This window comes from Acanthopagrus latus, chromosome 18 (assembly GCF_904848185.1).
Source record: "Acanthopagrus latus isolate v.2019 chromosome 18, fAcaLat1.1, whole genome shotgun sequence".
Lineage (NCBI taxonomy): Eukaryota > Metazoa > Chordata > Actinopteri > Spariformes > Sparidae > Acanthopagrus > Acanthopagrus latus.
The window spans coordinates 21481802-21501227 of record NC_051056.1 but is presented as its reverse complement, the minus strand read 5'-3'; the positions used below and the strand labels follow the sequence as shown (position 1 = coordinate 21501227).

Below are 19426 nucleotides of genomic sequence, written 5' to 3'. Positions count from 1 at the left end.
GTTGAAGGTGCAGTATTAAGTTTCGGGGGGGACATTTAATCACGAACATGATATCTTTAATGACTGATTTATTATGCCTAAACAAACTAAAGAAACAAGCTATCTTTGATTTCATGATTAAATATACCGAGTCAGTATACTGACCTTTAAGGACAACACAATTTCATGCCGTTTGACTTTGTTTATATTTGGCGGACCCTGCCACCTTTCAAGCTTCAAACAGTGTTCTGGGGAACTCGTATTCCTGGGAGAACAGCTTGTTTATTCAGTTATTGGGGGGGGGAGATACATTTCTGAGTTTGTTTTAAGCCAGTTGTTATTCAATAACCCTTTCAACTACAACTGGAAATTAAGTTTAATTAAAGAGAGAGAAACTTACAATTGTTGTGATATGGTCGCACGTTATTTTGAGGCTTAATGTCATAAAGCTTATCAAAAGTGGATGAACTGTTTTTTTGTTTTTTTTAATCTACTGATTAAATGTTTTTTCATCATCCCTATGTGTAAAGAATGTACAGCTATTTGAGACAGCAAATCAGGTGTGATTCCAAAACAACTTAAAAAAAATATATTTGAGATGTTGTTTTTAATTCTTGAAACAAACAAATAACAAAAAAACTCAATTACAAAATGAAAACTTTATTTATCAAAAACAGATATAAAAGCACGATTAACTGTTGTGAAATGGGAAATAAACACTTTCAGGTCAGCAGGATAATGCATCTGAGAAATATGTCGGTTCAGAGTCGCTCCACTAGGTGTCAGCATGTCTCCAGAAAATGTGAGCTGTTGGAGCCGGGATCATCAGAGGAGGGACTGAGAACATCCCATTGGTCACTCCTCATCATTCTGCTTCCATGGGCCACATCTTCTGAACGCTTGGCTGCATGTAAGACATGATTTTATCTTGTTAAATTTTAAAACATAAATACTGCTTATACACAACAGGTACAAGCTCCTCTACAGCCCAAGTTGCCAATCAGTCCCAACCAGCAGCAGACACTTGCAAACTATGGGGTAAAGGAAGTTTGACTAAACTGAATAAAACTGATTGCACATAGTCGTTTGAAACCAGATTCCCAACATGAAGAAATCAGCATGCATTTCAATTTCAGAACTCCTAATTTCAACTTGGCATCTAGTCAGCATCTGAAAGTAAGAATTCTGTTAGCTTTAGTCTTAATGGCTGAGGGGTGACAGTGTCTCATAGGCTCAACTAACAAGCAGTGAACACCTCCATAAGGCTGGTGACTCACAATACATGAAAGACATCCAAGTTTAGGTTATGACACATGGCTCTGGGGGGAAAAAAAGGGAAATATAAATAAGGGAACAGTGGCAGGCACACTGAAGCATCTTATGAGATGCTGGTAAGAACCCAACTAATAAGCTATGAGTCAAGTCCATAATCCTCATTTCCATTTCAGGGAGCGTGTGTGTGTGTGAGTTTGTGTGTGCTGGAAAGAGTTTTCTGTATTAAAACAAAGTTTCATTTTGAAGAAAGAGGATGGATGGACGCAATGAGTCACTGTGATGAGTCCAATTTTAAGATTTAAAAAAAAAAAAAAAAAAGGCTAAACAAACAAATGTCTGTATACATTTTGGAAGGAAACCTTTCCTATTTCACCATTTCAATTATGCCAGAAAATAAATAGCATAAATTGAAGAAGCTGACCTTTATGGGCTTTTGTGAATTAGTAGAGAACAATTCTAATCCACAAACTAGGTTGGTGATATCAAACATCCTTTGTAATACATCCCATTTTAACTCACTTTAAAGCAACAAAAATATTTTTTTTGGTAAGGGTCACTCGAAACATGAGCTCTGCAAAGTCTGGCTTCATCACAAATAATAAACATGTGTGTTTTAAAAACAATGATTGCAGAACCCTTGTACCACTTATACAAAGTAATGTGCAAAGTCTTTTTGTTTCAGTTCAGAGTTGACTCAAATTACTCATTTAAAGTGGGCTTCAAAATCCTTGATACATTTATTATATCTTGCATTTTTCCTGAGAAATTATTCATTCTGACGGCTTTGAAATGACAAACCTTCAGTGGGCGTCTACTTTGCCTTCAGAGCCTCCTGTAGAGTGGCAACTACAACATCAGGTTGAGGAAACTTCAGCTTACGTGGTGGACCCTTTTTTATTCCAGTCCACAGAGATGTTTCTTTAGGGATCAGAAGTAACAGAATAGTGTCATTTACGAGGACAAGAGAGGACATGGGCTGTAATATTCATGTGTTGTCAAAGCCTCTAGATGACAGCAATCAAATCAAATGCTGTCAAGACAATTTAAGTCGTGTTTTCAAAAATATGAACAGCAACAGGTTTTAAAATTAGAGCACAAACAATCATTTCACCACAATAAACAGAGCGCAAATTGTGTGTAATTAGACATGGGAGTATTATGTTTTCACACGTCTCATTCTTTGCAAACTTTATCCTCTCTGGTGACTCTTCTCCATTTCTGGCAAACACAGCCTTCTGTTTATGTTCCAACAGGGTTTAATGAGTGAGAAGAGACTTTCATTCAGAGGACAAGTGTTGGAATGATTTGACTTTCTTCACTCCCTTTGTCAACAGCTCAGATTTACAGCTGATGTTAAAAGATTCAATTACTGACATTATGTGGTGTCGATTTCCTGAGTAGTTAAAAAATGGTTTGATTAAATTCAGAATCATCATTCTGAGGATTACGTTTACATCATATTCCTGTATAAGCCTTTGTTCCGGTATTGGACTTTCTGCTAACAAATCCTCAGGCCCTGCCACCAACTGTTTTAAAATGGAAAATTCTTAAAACGTGAGGGTAAACCTGTCCAAAAGAAGGCCTGTGATTGTCCTAATTGACAGGGGCGTTGCTCTTCGGCAGACACATTGCTTTATGATATTTGTCATCCATGCTATGATAAACAAAGGAAATTCCATTCAACATCATTAGTATCCATCTCAGAAGTAAATATCTCATAACCATAGAAATAAAGCCTTTAATAGCTGCTACAAACAAGTAAAAGCCCAAAAAACTATTTGGACTATTCTCCATTTCTGGTAAACACAGCCTTCTGTTGATGTTCCAACAGGATTTAATGAGTGAGAAGAGACTTTCATTCAGAGGACAAGTGTTGGAATGATTTGTCTGTCTTCACTCCCTTTTTCAACACCTCAGATTTACAGCTGATGTTAAAAGATTAAATTACTGACATTATGTGGTATCAATTTCCTGAATGGTTAAAAATTTGTTTGATTTAATGTTTCTGTTTGTAGCTTTACTGAACCAAATCTTTAATGGCTGCTACAAAAGCCCCAAAAACTGAGACACTTGGCTGAAAATGACCCTTGGGAGCAGCAAATAGTTGAGTTATTCTTGGATTTTCCCTTCCCGCCCTCCTCACCTTTGCCTCCATCCAGCAGAGTGATTTCGAAGCTATTCCTGCGGGGTTTCTCTGGGTTGAGCACCACAGTCAGTTCAGGGCAGGCAGCCAGGAGGGCAGATTTCACCTCCTCAGCATTACGCCCATACACTCGTCAGCTCTTACTGAAATAACACATCAACAACATCTGTGAAGGTTACTAAAGATATCCATCCTTCTGCTGCATATGACACAACTGCTAAGTACATTCACAAGTACTGTCCTTGAGTACAAGATTATGGTACACTACATTAGTAATACCATTTTGTACTGCTACTCAACTACATTGAGGGGAATACTGGCCTAATTAAGAACTACAGATAATAGAACAAATACCTGTATTCCATGAGGGTTACATTCTAAAGAAATCATATTGCTGCAGGTAATATAATGAAGTCTTCAATGCATACCAATCATTCTGCTGATGCTTCTTTTTATAAAGTTATCATGTCTAATTGTTGCCCAATGTTCAGCAAGATGTCTTGTGGAAAAAAAAAAAACTATGATTCCCCATCAGTTTTGTTGATAAATGGCCTTACATTTAAATAGAAGAAGGTTCAGAGCTCATGTACATAAGTTATGGTGAGAAGTTGAATGAAGAATTCTGTTGCATGCCGCCAACAACCTGTGATATTTCACCGTGTGGTCCACTTTGGCTGAGCTGAGAAACTAGCAGTGTCGGGTTTGTCAACAACTATGACAACAAAGTTTGTTGAATTTGTTACTCTAACTGGGTTCTTCTTCATGGCAAAAACTGCTGAGGCTCATGGGTATCATAGTTTTTAGATCAGTCCATCATGCCAAAATGATAGACAAAACACATCTATCAGACAGAATGCTGAAATACTTACATACCTGGAATGAACATATATGATTGTGACATTTCCTATATTAGTCTAGACTAATAGACTGTGTTTCTAATTTCTAATATTAATGAAATAAAAAAGTGAAATGGGAATTCAAAAAGGAGAAAACACACCTGGAACCAAAAGCCAGGATGATAAGGCTGCTCATATGTGAAATCACAATCAGGAATAACAATACATTCAGTAAAAGCAGATAAAGATGGAATAATCTTAAATACTTTGACAGTTGAGTAAATTTTGAATGTATTAAATGCTTCATGAAAGTGAGTAATGAGTAATATATATGCAAAAGTGTTTAATCATGAAGTCGCTCACCAGTGCTCAATGACCACCCTTTGGCCTTGCTGGCCGTTCTCCTCCTCTCCTTTCTCCACCTCCTCCTCCACGGATGGTTTCTCCTCCTCCACCTGAACCTCCGCTTTGCGCTTCGTCCCTCGACGGCCTGAACACACGTGATGTAACAGGTTTGTTTTCATAACACAGGTTGCAGCTTTCGGCCCAGACTAATGAAAAAGGGACTGTTGTAGTAGATGACATTAGATAATACATTTAGTAAGTTCAGCCGATATAACATCGAGCTTTTTCACACTGAAACCAGGCATGTTGATGTAGCTAACTCTTGTCCGAATGACGCTTGAATGATTTGTTCCACTGTTAGCCATGAAGATAGCTAACAGTTACTGTTGGCATGAACAAATTTAACATAAACATGAGATGACAACAGCCGTAAAACAACTTTTAGCTGTACGTCAACTACACAAGACACGTCACATCTCTATCGTGTTGCCGAATAACGCAGTGGTAATGACTTTTATTGGCCTCGGACAACACATACAACAAAACACACCCACCTGCAGCTTTGGACGCCATTGCTGTTACAAAACTTTCGCGCGCATGTCGACTGTACCAAAGCGTCGCTGAAGGGGTTTTCCGGAAGCCGGACGAAACCACTATCGGGTAATATTTCTATGAACAAACTTAAGGGTTTATTTCTGATAGCCAACACCGATATATGTTTATATATAATATAAATAATATATATGATTAACACCGTAATGTGGCTTTTGTTGAAAACATAGACATTTATGAGTTTGTTTTATTACCTTATCAGTATTGTAAATATTACAATTCTGAGTTAGAATGTCATATCTTAAGTAGAATTCACACAGAGCATTCAATTTAGTCAACTTTACGTGCTGCTATAAAGTGTTTGAACCTTTTCTGAAACTTTGTGTGCTTTACCAGAGAATTTGGTTCTGACCGCCACTACCTTGAGCCAGGACAGATTTGGCAAGCCTCTTCTCTTTCATGGTAAGTCATCCCAGCTGTTGTTCTGGTTTAGGTTTTAAAGGAATGCTGTTTCCAGCAGTTGTAGGTTTAACACCATTTATTTGACAGTGCCATAAAACATTTTATGTATTGTAGCAAATTTCAAACAATAAGAACCACTTGATACACAGATGGTGTGTTTTGACCTCTGAAAGAATCATGGGAATCAGACCTTTTTTTAGTCTCCTATTTACGTCATCCTATTCAGATCTAAAACACTCTGCGATCAATCGCCCCTTCTGGCTACTCCAGCTGAAGATCTGTATAATGTCCTCTGCAAACAGTGGGACAGATGAATGCAGGTCCCAGGGGTTGTGCTCCCTCCTTCTTTAATTTGTTTGCATAATCCCCGAGCACAGACTTGGAAGGGGCAGACGAAAGACGGCATTGAAAACAAACAAGAAGAAAGCGCGAGAAAACACCCTGCAGAGCAACAGACGGATGTGTCTTAGGACGCCAAAGACAAGAGCAAATATGGCGCTACCGGAATAGAAGTACCAAATCCTCGGGTCTCTCTCATGGACGTGGATGTGGCAGTCACATTTTTGGCCACTCAAACAAATCACTCGAAGGACGTCACAGACTGCGTCTGTGCCAACAAACGCGGGCCATACAATCTCCCAGAGCGAGGCGGTGTGACTGACTCACAAGCGCTCATCTAATCACCGTTCTTTTGTTCGCTAATGAAAACACAAAGACACATCAAGTCTACTCTGTCTTTGTATCCCAGCCTGTCTTCGCAGTCTGTTGCAGAGTATTTTTAGCCGCGTGGGTAAACCCTCGGAGGAGCAGACAGACCAACGGACAGATGTCCTCGGTCCTCGCCCCGCTCTCCTCTTTTACCTCTGACTGACTCGAGGCCGGATATACAGAACTCCTCCACACTTCACAATCTGTACTCCTGTGAACACGTGCTCACATTCATGCTCACACACTCATGAATGCACCGCAGATATTTCGGTGTGAACACACATCAACAACAACAACAGAAGGCGCTATGTTCATTCATAGTTTCTGCGGGGTTTTTTTTGTTTGTTTTTTTTTGTATGTTTGCTGTTCTCAGCTGCAGAATCTTTTCTCGGGTTTCTCTGGGACTCTGCAGCTGGTAATGGTGTATTCTGATGTTTATTTCATAATCATGCTGTACTTCTGTCCTGCATTGTGAAACACTGCTAGCTGGTTCAGCACCTGCCCTCAAAGTGTGAGCTAACTGAACATGACTGCTTAGTTCAGAGATCTCTCAGTCGTTATTTCAGTCTCATGGGTTCACTGGTGTCGAGCAAACGACTTCAATGAGATATTGAGTTCAATCGACAGTCGTTCGGTAACATGATTAGAGGTGCAACAGTGAGTCAGTTAATCATTAAGTCAGTTGGAAGAAACTGACTTGCCAGTCTGACAACAATTGCTTCAGTAATTTTTTTTCTTAAATTTGAATATTTGCTGCATTTTTTGTAATTTATTATATAAATGCAGTCGCTGGGCTTTGGAAGATACAACTTTTGGCTCTGGGAAATTACCAAAGGGTGATTCACATTTATGAATAAGAATAAATTAAACTGTAGACCAAAGGATTAATGTAATGAATGTAATTAGCAGATTACTCAATAATAGAAATAGTCATTATTTGCAGACCAACACGTGTCACACTTTTGATTTGCAATTAAATTCCTTTATTTTGAACAACCAGTTCTTTGCCAACAGGCCTTCACTTAAGGTTTGTTGTCCTTGTTCCCTGCAGGAGTCACTTTCTTACCAAACCATAATACGAAAGGCTGCAAGTAGAAGACACGCAGGTTTCCATCATATCTCTTTTCTTTAAGCTACGAAACAGAAGAGTCCCTGTAGAGTTGTAGAACTCAATCCATACTAGCAGTGGGACAAAATATCAAGACATCAATAAATCGTTCTACTTCCTCTTCAGATGACTGCACTGGTGCCAAATATCGATATTTTCATTTAAACATGTCAGGGGCTCTAAACAGATTTCTCATTTGACTCAGCAGTGTCAGTAGTTCGTGACCCTGTGTTGGCGTTCATCAAATGAGTGTAAAGAAGAAACTGACAGTGGGATAATGGTGGAAAAGCGAGGGACACCTCATCATTTTTCACATTGAAAGTCTGGACCCGCTCCCGCTTTTCTTTGGATGTGTATTTTGAGCTGATATGTAGTATTTTACATTCAGTTCCCTGCGTATGAACGTAGCTGCAGTGTTCAGGGTGATGACAACCATTTCCAAACCAAACGCATGAAGTAAAACTATGATCTTTTTTTCTTCTTCTCAAGTATTTCGGCATTTTGTAAATATTTTGGAGGTTTCCCACTGCTGCCCTTTTTCCCACTTTATCCAGTGACACACACAATTGAGCAATGCGCTCATTATTGCTCAGCGGGTGAGTTGATACCAAAGTCTCACTGTTTCTGTGAGAATAATTAGTGTTTCCAATCAAAACGATGTATTCAGCAAGTCAGAGGATCTCCTCATCTCTCTGTTTTGCCTCGCTCGTTTTCCTCCCTCTTCCGCGGTGAGTTATTAGGAGCACAGGTTCACTGCCCCGGAGGTTCAAGTTCCCACATGCTGAACAATAGGAGCCCGTCAGTGCGACAGTGCTGCAAATGATGACCATCAATTATGGATGTCACGTTGACGGCAGAGCGGCATTGTCATACTGTGGCTATCAACCTGTTCCCTTCTTTGTCTCTGTCCCCGGCCCTCTGACGTCAGGGTGCTCTCGGTTCATCTTCTGCAAATAAGACATGTGTGATGGTGAGCGTCAGCGATCACGGCAATGACACGCAGGCAAGCACGCCAACTCGCATGAGCCAGCAAACGGCTTTGGCCAAGAAGAGCATAATGTTGTGGGGGAGAGTGTGTGACAGGCAGAGAGAGAGAGAGAGAAGTGCTGGAGTGATCAGGGTGCAGACAAAGACTGAGTGACAGAAAGGCAGGCAAACATACAAAGGAGAGAAAAAAAGGCAAAGACAAGAAAAATACATGGAGAGTTTGGGGGGAATGAGTGGGTGCAGAGTGTGATAAGCATCACATCATCAAAGTCTGACGACTTCAGAGAGATTCTCTCTGCTAATGGCCTGGTTTTTGTCCCTGCACCGGAAGAAGGGTAAATGTGTCCCATGACCACCCAGGCAGCTGCTTTCACGCCTACAGATCTGCCAGGAAAAAGCAACTTGGAAATATGGGAAGAGTAATCATATTGGTCACGATTGAAGTTATTTGATTTATATTTCTCGAGGCGGTTAACATTGGCAGAAAAAACAGAGTGGATGTCCGCGGTCATCCATGACTGCCATCTGGATGATGCTGTGAAATTATGACCCACAGTCTTTTAACATATTATGAATTAAAAGTTGCTCCCAAAGTTTTTTTTAAAATTAAATTTCACCGTAATGTCAACGCTATTTCTTTGTGGTCACTGATGGTATGTAACTTGTCAATGCTTAAATAGTACAGCAGAGATATTTTGCCTGCTTTATAGCCCTTGTAATGTCTGTAAAAAGTCTTGTTGAAGCCCACTGATGTTTTTAACGGAAGCGCTGATGTTCTGAAATCAGGCTTTTTAAAAAAAATCTTGATGCAAAAGTTATGGATGCCATGGATGAGAAGCATCCAGTTAGTTTAGCTTTGCATGAACATCTGTTTTCAAATTTCCATTATTTGTGTTAAGGTGGGCTAACTGGCCCCAGGAAGCAGTCTGAGGGGTGTCGATATTCTTATCTCGCTCTTCACTAGAAAAACACAAACACCTTGAAGATAGATCTGTAAGAGCTGTGTCAGCCCTGGAGAAAGGTCTGACAGCACACACTATCATTCTACTATATGGGAAAAAAAGCAGGCTTGTTTATATTTCCGTCACAGCCATCTTGGATGGCGCAAATCCCAGGATGTGACAATGTTGCCCCTAAAATAAACAGTGTTGGGGAAACTTGCATGGAGAGACAAGCAAAGTAGTTTGCCAGCTCCAAGGTTGTTGTTTCCTATTAAGACATGAAGACAGCTGATGGGAGGAGACTAGACCAGCCGGAAATCAAAGGTTGCTTCTTCTTCTATGATGATTTTTCCACATCTCCCGCTGTGGGAGCACCAGAGAGCAGCTGTAAACTTGCTCCAGACCGTGTTGTCAAATGAGATACCTGGGAAGCATGTTGAACCTAAAGGCTAGCAAGTACCTTTAGTTATGAATAATAGTGGTTTGTGACAAAGTTACATTCTTGTCGCTCAGTTTAAATTTGGTATTTCTTGCCTAATACCTCAGACAGTTATTGGTTTACTGGAGATTTTTCAGCTGCAAACATTTGTGGTTGCAATATCCAGCCTAACTGTGCCCGATGGTACCTTGTTCATATCTACAGGAACATAAAAAAGACACATTTACAAAACAAAATGGAGCCATAAATGTAAGGTTCATTATGAGCCTTGTTCTTAATGATGGTGTACAGATGTAGACCACCACAGACACACGGGAGATATCTCTTCTCCAAATCAGCACTCGGGGAAGTCAAAACAGGAAGAACTCTCTGTGCAACCGCCATGAATAGATTCATGTAGAAAATGATATCCAAATTATGAAGGGGGGTAACATTTCACTGATATGAATCGGAAATGGGTTTTAAAGATGCAACTTCTGAATAATTCTTAATGTACTGTGAACCAGTTGGTGGCCTGATTTTATGAAGTTTTGAAAAAGATCAAAGTTCTACGTGAGACTCTTGCGAGTTGTCGTTGCCTGCCGGGTAAAATCAAAAGCACCACGTCCGACAAACGTAGTGGAGATCAACAATTCACCATCAAATATAAAATTAAAAGTTTGGAAGATTTGGATTCCATAAGGAGGACGTAACGTTGGAGAAAAAGCAGGCTGTTTGTAAGCACTGTAGAACAACGTTTAAGTACCGTGGTAGCACGCATCTTAGCGTTAACCTGGTGAGACGGCATGGTGACACCTCTGCAGACGACGAGGATGCTGGTAACGAACACGCGAGACAACAACACAGAGATTTAACACTTTTCCCAACGACCACTCGGCGTGGTCAAAGGTAATCACGACATCTATAACCAAATCATCACGATCTGGGGGATAACAAACAGCCAATCACACGACAATAACCCAACCAAACTTCTATGACACTGATTCATAACATCATCCCTGTCACATTTAAAACTCTCATTGTTTTATTAACAATAGAGATTCACCCAATTTTATATGTGTCACGGCAGCGTGTTATGTCAGTGCCGTGCATCCTCAGATTTAAATAGAAATCCTTTTGTGGCCTGGAATAAAGTTCGGAAAGAAAGACGCTGTTGTGTACAATCATGTTCGTGGGTTGATGATGATGATTTATCTCTTGTAAACTGTGAGGAGTTGGGGGGGGGCTTACGTCAAAGAGAGGAGAACAATAAAGGAGTAAAAAGAGGAAGAAGAAAAGGTGAAAGAAAGGGTGTGAAAGTGATGAATAATTTGTGAGCTGGAAGACAAAAAAAACGATTAGAAGGCCACCCAACGGATCGCCTCTGAGGTTTCATAATCTTTGCGTGTGCGTAAGTGTGCGTTTGCAGATGCATGTGTCCTTGCACTTACACAACACATACATGAGTGTATGCATCACCATCATCATCATCATCATCATCATTATCATCATCATCATCACGTTGAGAGTTAATCTGTTGAGGGGGTGTGCTGATTCCGGGACTCATCGTCACATTTTCATCCTGGCGTTTACCCCATTCTGCCCCTTCCGTGAATCATCCCCCAGCATCACCAACCAGCAGCCCACCCCCTCCAGACTGAACCCACGCAGACACACACACACACACACACACACACAAACACAACAGCTCATTCACCCATCTCTCTGGCCCAATATAGCTGCCCCCTGCATGTGGCGAGAAAGAAAAAAAAAAAAAAGAAGTGATTAGGGCGAGGAGTGAACACAGTCGCGAGCGGTGACCTTCAGCGAGCACACTCCCACTGTCGCATGGCTTTCTCACACTTCTCACACTCGTATACGCACACAGACACAACAAATATCACCTCCCCCCTTTTTTTCGAGGTTTGACAGAAGCGTCTCCTGGAACTTCCCCCCCAACTATATTTGCCAGAGCTTTCATGATGAAAGATTGATGATACTGACCACATGCACCTTTAATTCTCTTACATTTATGCTTTTAGTGTGAGTGTAAGATATTGGTTCTGTTTCTTCAAGACTAGCTGAATGAATTGTTGCAGCAATATCACCACCTGAATGCCTCGATACTCAAACTCTATTTGCTAAATTCATTATGTTAATGTTTCTGCTGTCTATTGTTATCTGTATTCTTTATGTTTTTGCTTTCGTGCTGTTTTCGTCATTGCTTCACGAGCAAAGACAACAGGGAAACAACAAGGAACATTTCTGTTTCATTGTTTATTTTTCTATAAAGCAAAAAAAACACAAGTTTTTCCATTGAAATCACCTGACATCATCACAGTATCTCTCATGATCTATGCAGAAACTCACAGTCATAGTTCTGGTTATTAACAGATGAGGTTGACAAGGACCACATGGCCTCCATGAATGATGCAGACAGGTTGGATTGGCATTGTGATGAACAGACTGCCGGGTTAATACCTGTCCCATTTTACCCCCCAAAACACAGCTTTATTATGTATGTGTGACAATTTCTGTAGTCTACAGTCCCTTAAAATACACTTATATCACTGAAATCAGATAAAACTGTCAGATTTATGAAATCTCTTCTGAAAAAAAGGAAAATAAGATACACAGATTATCATGCATCTCTGAAAAATACACAGTTTTGAAACAGTTTTGGGTCCTTGCATAAAAGACTAACACAAGAAGTACACACACGTGCAGTCGCACCGATGGAGACGATTTGCGAGTCGAAGTGTAATGTAACAGGAGCCGACAGGAAAGAGACCTGAGGATTCAAACTACACAAAGAGCTGTGTAAGATCCGGCCCCGGTGTTGTTTTTACCTTGTTCAGGATCAGTTTGGATTTCTACACTAACAGACAGGTGGACAGGGGCCATAAGTGTAAAAGAAAAACTGGCACATGCAGGCAGGCACTCAGTTGAAGAAGAGACCTATTCAAACTGGTCTTCTCAGGACTTTGGTCGGTAGTCTCACACTCACAGAGCAAAAACTAAATCACACACACCAAAAATGGTCTGAATCTGGAGAACAAATCCGTTTGTGTTTAATCTCGTCAAATTTAAGGGAAACAACTGTTGCGGTTGCCTGAGCGAGACTGGAAAACATGAAAGCGAGTTTCCACATTTCTTATCATTTGTTCTATCACTGAATGGTGCTAAAGTGAGGAGTAAAAATCCAGCTAATCTAAAATACGGAGCAGTTTTGCGGCGGGCGGTGTGAACTGTACAGTGATGATGAGTGGTATGTACAAGTGTGGGTGGTGGTTTGCTGGCATCCAGGTTCTGAATCTGAAGGAGGAAGGAGAGTCGCTCTTGGATGCAGATCTAATATCCTGTCGTCCTTCGCTGCCTTTGGACGAATATCTGAAGCTCACTGTGCTCACGTGTTCTTTCATTTCTGTAGTTCAAGCTTCTCAGTATCTATGCTCTTTCTCTAACTTTTGTGTGTGCCAAATAGCCTGCCGTTAAACACCACTTGTATTCCTGTGAAATAAATGAACTAATGCTCACGGTGATTGGATGGTGAGCGCTATAGCTAATATAGAAAATAGCTGTCGACGAGTCACAACGCCTGCGTTGTTTACAGCTGCGATATCAAAAAAAGACATCTGGAGACGCCACCAGCTGTCTGTGAGTCGTGTCGCTATCGTTTCATCGTGTTGTTGTAGGTTTCTGCCTCTGTACTCTCACTATCACGGTTCATGATGCGATCCCTGCTTTTGTAAAAAGCCTGTACTAGTAAGCAGCAGCTACTTCAACACTGTAAACTTTCCCACTCAAGTGAGCTGATATCTGCTCTTCCAAACAGCTCCCTGCTGCCTCGCCTGTCTCCTGCATCAGTGTAGCACCCCCTGCAAGTCGAGGGGGTGACTGAAAGGAATCGAGATCCAGGGTTTTGTTAGAGTTGGAAAGAGCAGGAGGGGAAATCGGAGGAGAAAAAAAGGGGTGCGGAGGAGAGAGGAGTTCAGCCAAAGAGGAAATGGAGGGAGAACAAGAGTACTGAGAGTGAGAGGAGGTGGAGGAGGGAGGAGGTGTTGGGTAAGGAGGAGGATGAGGGGAAGGCTGGGTTGTCGTAGCCTGGGGGGCACTCCAGCTCGAAGCAGCGGATGGAGGAGTCTTCGTTGCCGTAGTTGGCCCAGTATTCTTCTTGGTCCAGTTTTGGGAGTGCGACCTCGTGCTCCGACAGTTCATACTTGGAGGAGAAGGTTTCAGAGGGGGCTTTCGGGAGGTACTGAGGTTTGATGGCGGAGAAGGGGAAGGCCTTCACCGTCTCTGTGCTCTTCTGGTACGAGGACTTGGATGAAGACGCGGGCTTGTGCTTGGAGAACCACCAGCGGGTCTTGGTGCTGAAGGTGGTTGTGGTGCTTCCAGCAAGAGAGCCGGGGTCAGGCAGAGGGCAGAGGGCGAAGTCCAACTCCCGGAGAAAGCGGAGGTCCTGGCCGCGACGTTGGGACGGGGAGGCGCACATGAGGTCAGAGGAGGAGATGCGGGCCTCGCGGAACCACTCCCAGAGAGGGCGGGCCTCGCAGCCGCAGGACCAGGGGTTGCCATTGAGGCGGAGGAACTGGATGCCTTGGGCGTCTTTCATGGCCTGGCCGGGCAGCTCGGCCAGGGAGTTGTTGAACAGGTAGAGGATGGTCAGACGACCCAGGTCACGGAAAGCCCGGCGGTTGACCTGCCTGATGCGGTTGTCGTGGATCAGGAGTCGGTCCAGGTTGACCAGGCCTCTGAACACATTCTCAGAGAGGGCGCGGATGCGGTTTCCATGCAGGAAGAGGTGAGTGAGGTTGACCAGATCTGAGAACAGATCATCCTGAAGAAAGTGGAGCTGATTCTCCTGTAGCAAAGTCAAAATATAAGAGGATTTAGGACTGTGTGAAGATCATCATTATTCAAATTCCCGGACGCTACGTGAAACAACAACAAGAACGTCAGAGTCAGCAGGCTATATTAAGCATAAATGCAGTGTGATGTCACGCTATGTTTTGTGGACTGCTTGTGCTCAACATCAAGTTTGGTCAGGCATCATCTTTTGAACTAGAAGTAAAAATATTTGGGTATCAGATAAACCAGTGGACTCGTCCCCTGCTGGCCAATAGGCAGAATGCAGGTTTAAGGCACTTCTGCATTGGCTTCACTTTTCAGAACTGTACAACTCCCTACACGTTGAAAATGTGTTTTAAGAAGATTTGGGTTGGCTTGAAAGAATACACTCAGAACACGACCAAGACTTTTGGTAATCTCGATTTGATAACGTTCTGCCGGAGCTACACCCAGCTATCAAAACATTTGTGGTGTTAGCAAATTCAGTGAGTTGTTCCAGCGCAAAATAATAGGCCAGCTGCATATCTGGGGCACCGACCAGCAAGTTATGTTTGTCCTTTTTAATCTACATACGTCTTTTGTCATGGCTCACCTCCTGACCTGCAAAAACAATTCCCCCAAAACAATTTTTCAAGAGCATCATCGTCGTCTCCTGCTCTTTTGCACCTCTGAGGACACTTGTGATTAGTCTAAAGACAAAGAGGTATGTAAGCAAGATGAGGGGAAGGTCATATTTGAACTGCCTGAATGAGGGTTTTTTTTCATTCCCCTAAAGGCCATGTTGGCAGGGATTTACTGTCTGATTAAATCAAAGGGCTCTCCAACAGCTGAGGTCTGACTGAAGGCTGCCAGCACAGTGACGACAAATCTGGCAAAAGACCCAGATGACGTCGTATGTGACGGCAGATTTTCGCAGTGCAGTGAAATCAAATTCAAATCAAATCCTGTCAACATGATTTCTCATCACTTATTTTTCTATTACTGATTACTGATGAGGTAAGCTCATGGACGTTTAGGTGAAATGTTACACTGCCTGTGTTTTTATCTCTTTCAGTCTGTCGGCTGTATTTTTGCTGTTGTTTAAAGAAGCAAGCATGTTGTGCTCTCCTTTTATTCCTTCCACTGGTAAGATTGGCCTCTTCCTCGAGTAATGTTTGATCATTTTCTTTCGTATGACTTGCAGCTAGTACTGCTACAGAGAGCAAATGTGTGGGCACATGCTCCCTTTCGTGTATTGTACACTCATTTATATGCATGGAGGATTTGGCAGACGCTCACTTTGCTCATTCTGTGTCATTTTTTCACAGCAATCGATAAGAGAGTCATCAGTTGAGCTTGATTAATAATATGATTGTAACAGCTATTAAAACATTATTATTATACTGTCTGTTAGTGCTGATTGTTCCTGCTGAGGTGTGTTGCCTCGGTTTTAGATCATCTGATCGTTTTAAGATTTACTCTCTTTTATTATTTGTTTGAATTTATGTGACTGTGTTCAACTCACTGAACCTACTTAAATCAATCTTTCAACGTGTGTGTGTGGGTGTGCAGCAGTGTTTGTACTTTGGCAACTGTACGGTGATGATGATGTGGCCCGTAAAGCATTTCTCCAAAGTGTGTATTCCTGCATGTATCACGTGTACATAGTCTTGCATGACTATCAAATATGTATCTCTGCATGTGTGTGTGTGTTTTTAGGTGAGTGTGTGCATGCTGGATATACCTGCAGGTAGAGGAACTGCAGGCTGTACAGCTTGTGGAAGAGATCATGGGGGAGAGCGGCCAGCTTGCAGCGATGCATGTGCAGGCTCTGCAGCTTCTCCAGACCCCTGAAGGCTCCACCTTCCAGGCGCTGCAGCGGGTTATCACCCAGGTCGAGCTCCTCCAGCACCCTGAGGTTACTGAAGGCTCCAGCCTCGATCCACGTGATGTTGTTGCCGTACAGCCAAAGCACCTGCAGAGAATGAGAGGAGAAAATAACGGGATGAGAGAGGAGAAAGGACGGACTTTTAAGAATGTCTGCAAATACTGCAGGAGGACCATCTTTACCTGTGTCTCGAAGCCAAAAGAGTCTGCGCGAAGCTCTGTGATGCGGTTGTTCTGCAGGAAAACGCGTTGCGAATCATATGGCACACCAGCCGGCACTATGGTGAGGTTCTGAGACTGGCAGCTGACCGTCATGGGCGTAGGGTAACACACACACAGCCTGGGGCATGCGCCCACCCCGCCTGGCTTCACCACCACCAGCCACAAAACCAGCCAAAGACACAGTCCACCTGGAGAGAGACAGAGGAGGTTAATTCTCAGGAGAAGAAAATGAACAGAACTGAAGGTCAGGTTAGCAGCAAAGAGAATGGCCTCTTGCATAAGTTTGTCCTCATTTGGAGAAGGTGCAAAACGGTGTGCAGGGGACAGAGACAGACAAAGACAGAGAGGTTGATTTCAGCTTTTGGCACTGTTCTTTCTTTGCTGCCTGTCTGTCATCTCTGCTGCTGCTGTCAGAGACTCTTTTTAGCACCGCTGTGCTCTGACCCGTGACTTGTTGATGGGTCCCAGAACTTTGGGGCTCATCTATAATTCACCAGATTACATTACAGAAATCATTCACCCATTCATATCCCCCAGATCACTTTACATAGGTCTATGGCTGTTGTGACAAGGTTACATAACTCTGGATTTTAGTGGTTTGAAACAGAAAACTCACCATAAATCTACCATAAAGGCCTTTAAAAGGCATAAAACGCGACTAACACGTGTCACTTTGCATTAAATTAACCTGCTTTCCTAGTTCTCAGGCTAATAAAGGGATGTTTCCGTTGGTTTGACACACAGAGGGCACGCGTAAAACCAGCAACCAGATCCGGATCAGTTTCGGTTCTCATCAATCTTGCAACAGTTTCTTGGCACAGCTCGGATAACGGCGCACAAAAGTGGCCACCGCGGGGAAAAGTAGATGCGTGAAATAATAATGAACTTCCCATTCTTCTGCTGTGCGCAAGATTTTCCAGCGGCTCACCTCCTGACCTCTTAACAAGTTGGACTATTAGCTGCGCTGGACGCTGCGGGAGAACTGGAGCTTTTGAGTGGAATGAGACACCTTTCCTGAGTCTCTGTAAATCTTATTTACTCCAAAGTCGCCCTGAGATGAGGAATAAAGTTCAGAATCTCTCGTGCGTAAATCTTATCTGCATCTCTCCATGCGTAAAGGACATATGGAGAGATTGGATAAGGAGGTTTAAGTGAACAGAAGAGCCAAAAAAAAGAAAAGAAAAACAACAACAACTTTGATCATAATGTAAATAACTTTTTTTCAAAACATATAAATTCGTATTTAAATTATGTTTGTTTGTTTTTGCTGCCAAATCGTTGCGCAAAAATGCCCCCCAAAAAGCGCGCACTCTGGCTCTCTCTACACGCAACATTATTCTAAACTGTAGACATCCATTACAGACAAAGATTATTGGAATTTAAATAGATGCTGAATAACGTGTGCATCTCGGTAAATATTGTTTAAAACAACATGCAAAGCGACGGTGCGTAAAAGCAAAATTAGGTCCTTAAATTCAGCTGCTTTCCACGAACATGCAAGGCTGATGGTACCCCAAACAACTTGGATATATAGGGCTTCAAAGTTGAAAACAAGTCGCTTACATCACAGAAATGCATTTGTAAAATCAAGCATCCGTGCATCCAAAGAGAGGTACTTACTTTTAAAGTTGTGGGCGCCGGAGCGCTTCGCGGACCAACGACTCTCCATGTCGAACCAAAGCCGAAAGCGAGTTAGCCTGCGCGGCGAGGAAGTGCCTGCTTGCTGCTATCTCTACTGAGGTTCAGCTCTGGTGACCGAGTCGCTGCTTCTGCAAGCAGTGACGGGATGGAGTCCGGGGAAGCCGTTTATACCCGCGGCCGGCTCGTCGCCCACAAACGTGGGCAGCGGAGGATCCTCACTACGTCAGCCGGGGAGGAGGAGGGAGAGTCACCGGAGGAAGCGACAAGTAAGGCAGTGGCAGAGCGGGCTCGTACTTCACTGTGGAGTTACCTTAAACAGTAACGCGTCACTGCCTGTCAACACCAAGTCTGTGACCAGGTTTATATCTCATTATGATGAAGTAATCGAACTGTAGACTCATATTATAAGAAAACGTCTGGAGATCTTTCTAGATATTAGTTTCTTACATTTTTCTGGCCTTTTTTCAGGAGATGTACCTGATTTACTTCTAAGCAAATCGTTCCATCTTGAAAGGCGCTGTGTGGGAGGAAGCCGGCTGATAATGAACAGTGGAGGTGGGATGGAGGTTACTGGTGATTACAAACTGAACACACAGTTTCTGGGGAAAATATAGGAGTGTTTCCTGCCACGGCTCCTGGTTTTGGAGAGTGGTTTGAGTTTGTGTGGCTCCACTGTGGCAGAGGCGCCAACAAAGGGGGTTTGGAGGAGGACAGGATGGTGGGAACAAAAAAAAAAAAAAAAAAACCTCACTTGGCACCAAAGAGCCCAAAAATCATCTGCCTCATTCGAGTGTAGGCCTGTTTTGGAAAGAAGCCGAGAGTCGCCCACAAGTCAGAACAACAGATGAACATGAAAGGGAAACCCAGCGGTGGAGCGAAATGATCTAACACAGCATATGGAGTCAAGAGGGGAGATGACACACCGCTGACAAATTTCAGGACAACACACACACACACACTCACACACACACACACACTCTACATCCAGTTACAGATGTCACCAACAAACACTCAAAGCCTACACTCAACAACACTTTTCCCTCTACAAACGAAATTCAAGATGGTCGGAGAAGGATGGATGGTGGCTTTGAT

The 19426-nt window shown here is 42.7% G+C and overlaps 2 protein-coding genes and 1 long non-coding RNA gene across 5 annotated transcripts; 1 reads left to right on the top strand and 2 right to left on the bottom strand.

Annotated features, from left to right (window-relative positions):
• Positions 1-619: 619 nt before the first annotated feature.
• Positions 620-5247, bottom strand: LOC119007573 (selenoprotein H-like). 2 transcript variants are annotated; one of them, XM_037077339.1, is made up of 5 exons: positions 5133-5247; positions 4597-4723; positions 3398-3540; positions 2053-2172; positions 620-883 (listed from the first exon to the last, which is right to left on the bottom strand). In XM_037077339.1, the coding sequence occupies exons 1-4, from the start codon at positions 5149-5151 to the stop codon at positions 2066-2068; spliced, it is 396 nt and encodes a 131-aa protein (XP_036933234.1). In that variant the 5' UTR covers positions 5152-5247; the 3' UTR covers positions 620-883; positions 2053-2065. The 2 variants fall into 2 exon arrangements, with proteins under 2 accessions (XP_036933234.1, XP_036933233.1); XM_037077338.1 differs by lacking the exon at positions 5133-5247 and adding an exon at positions 4829-4987.
• LOC119007575 lies at positions 4614-6921 on the top strand. Of its 2 annotated transcripts, none has more exons than XR_005071161.1 (3): positions 4614-4745; positions 5527-5592; positions 5819-6921. It is a non-coding gene; the product is annotated as an uncharacterized LOC119007575 (long non-coding RNA). The 2 variants fall into 2 exon arrangements; XR_005071160.1 differs by lacking the exon at positions 4614-4745 and adding an exon at positions 5103-5238.
• Positions 6922-12027: 5106 nt separating this feature from the next.
• Positions 12028-18504, bottom strand: rtn4rl2b (reticulon 4 receptor-like 2b). Its single transcript, XM_037077330.1, has 4 exons — positions 18314-18504; positions 16655-16881; positions 16329-16559; positions 12028-14618 (listed from the first exon to the last, which is right to left on the bottom strand). Exons 1-4 carry the CDS (start codon positions 18360-18362, stop codon positions 13746-13748), a joined length of 1380 nt encoding a protein of 459 aa, XP_036933225.1. The 5' UTR covers positions 18363-18504; the 3' UTR covers positions 12028-13745.
• Positions 18505-19426: the final 922 nt, after the last annotated feature.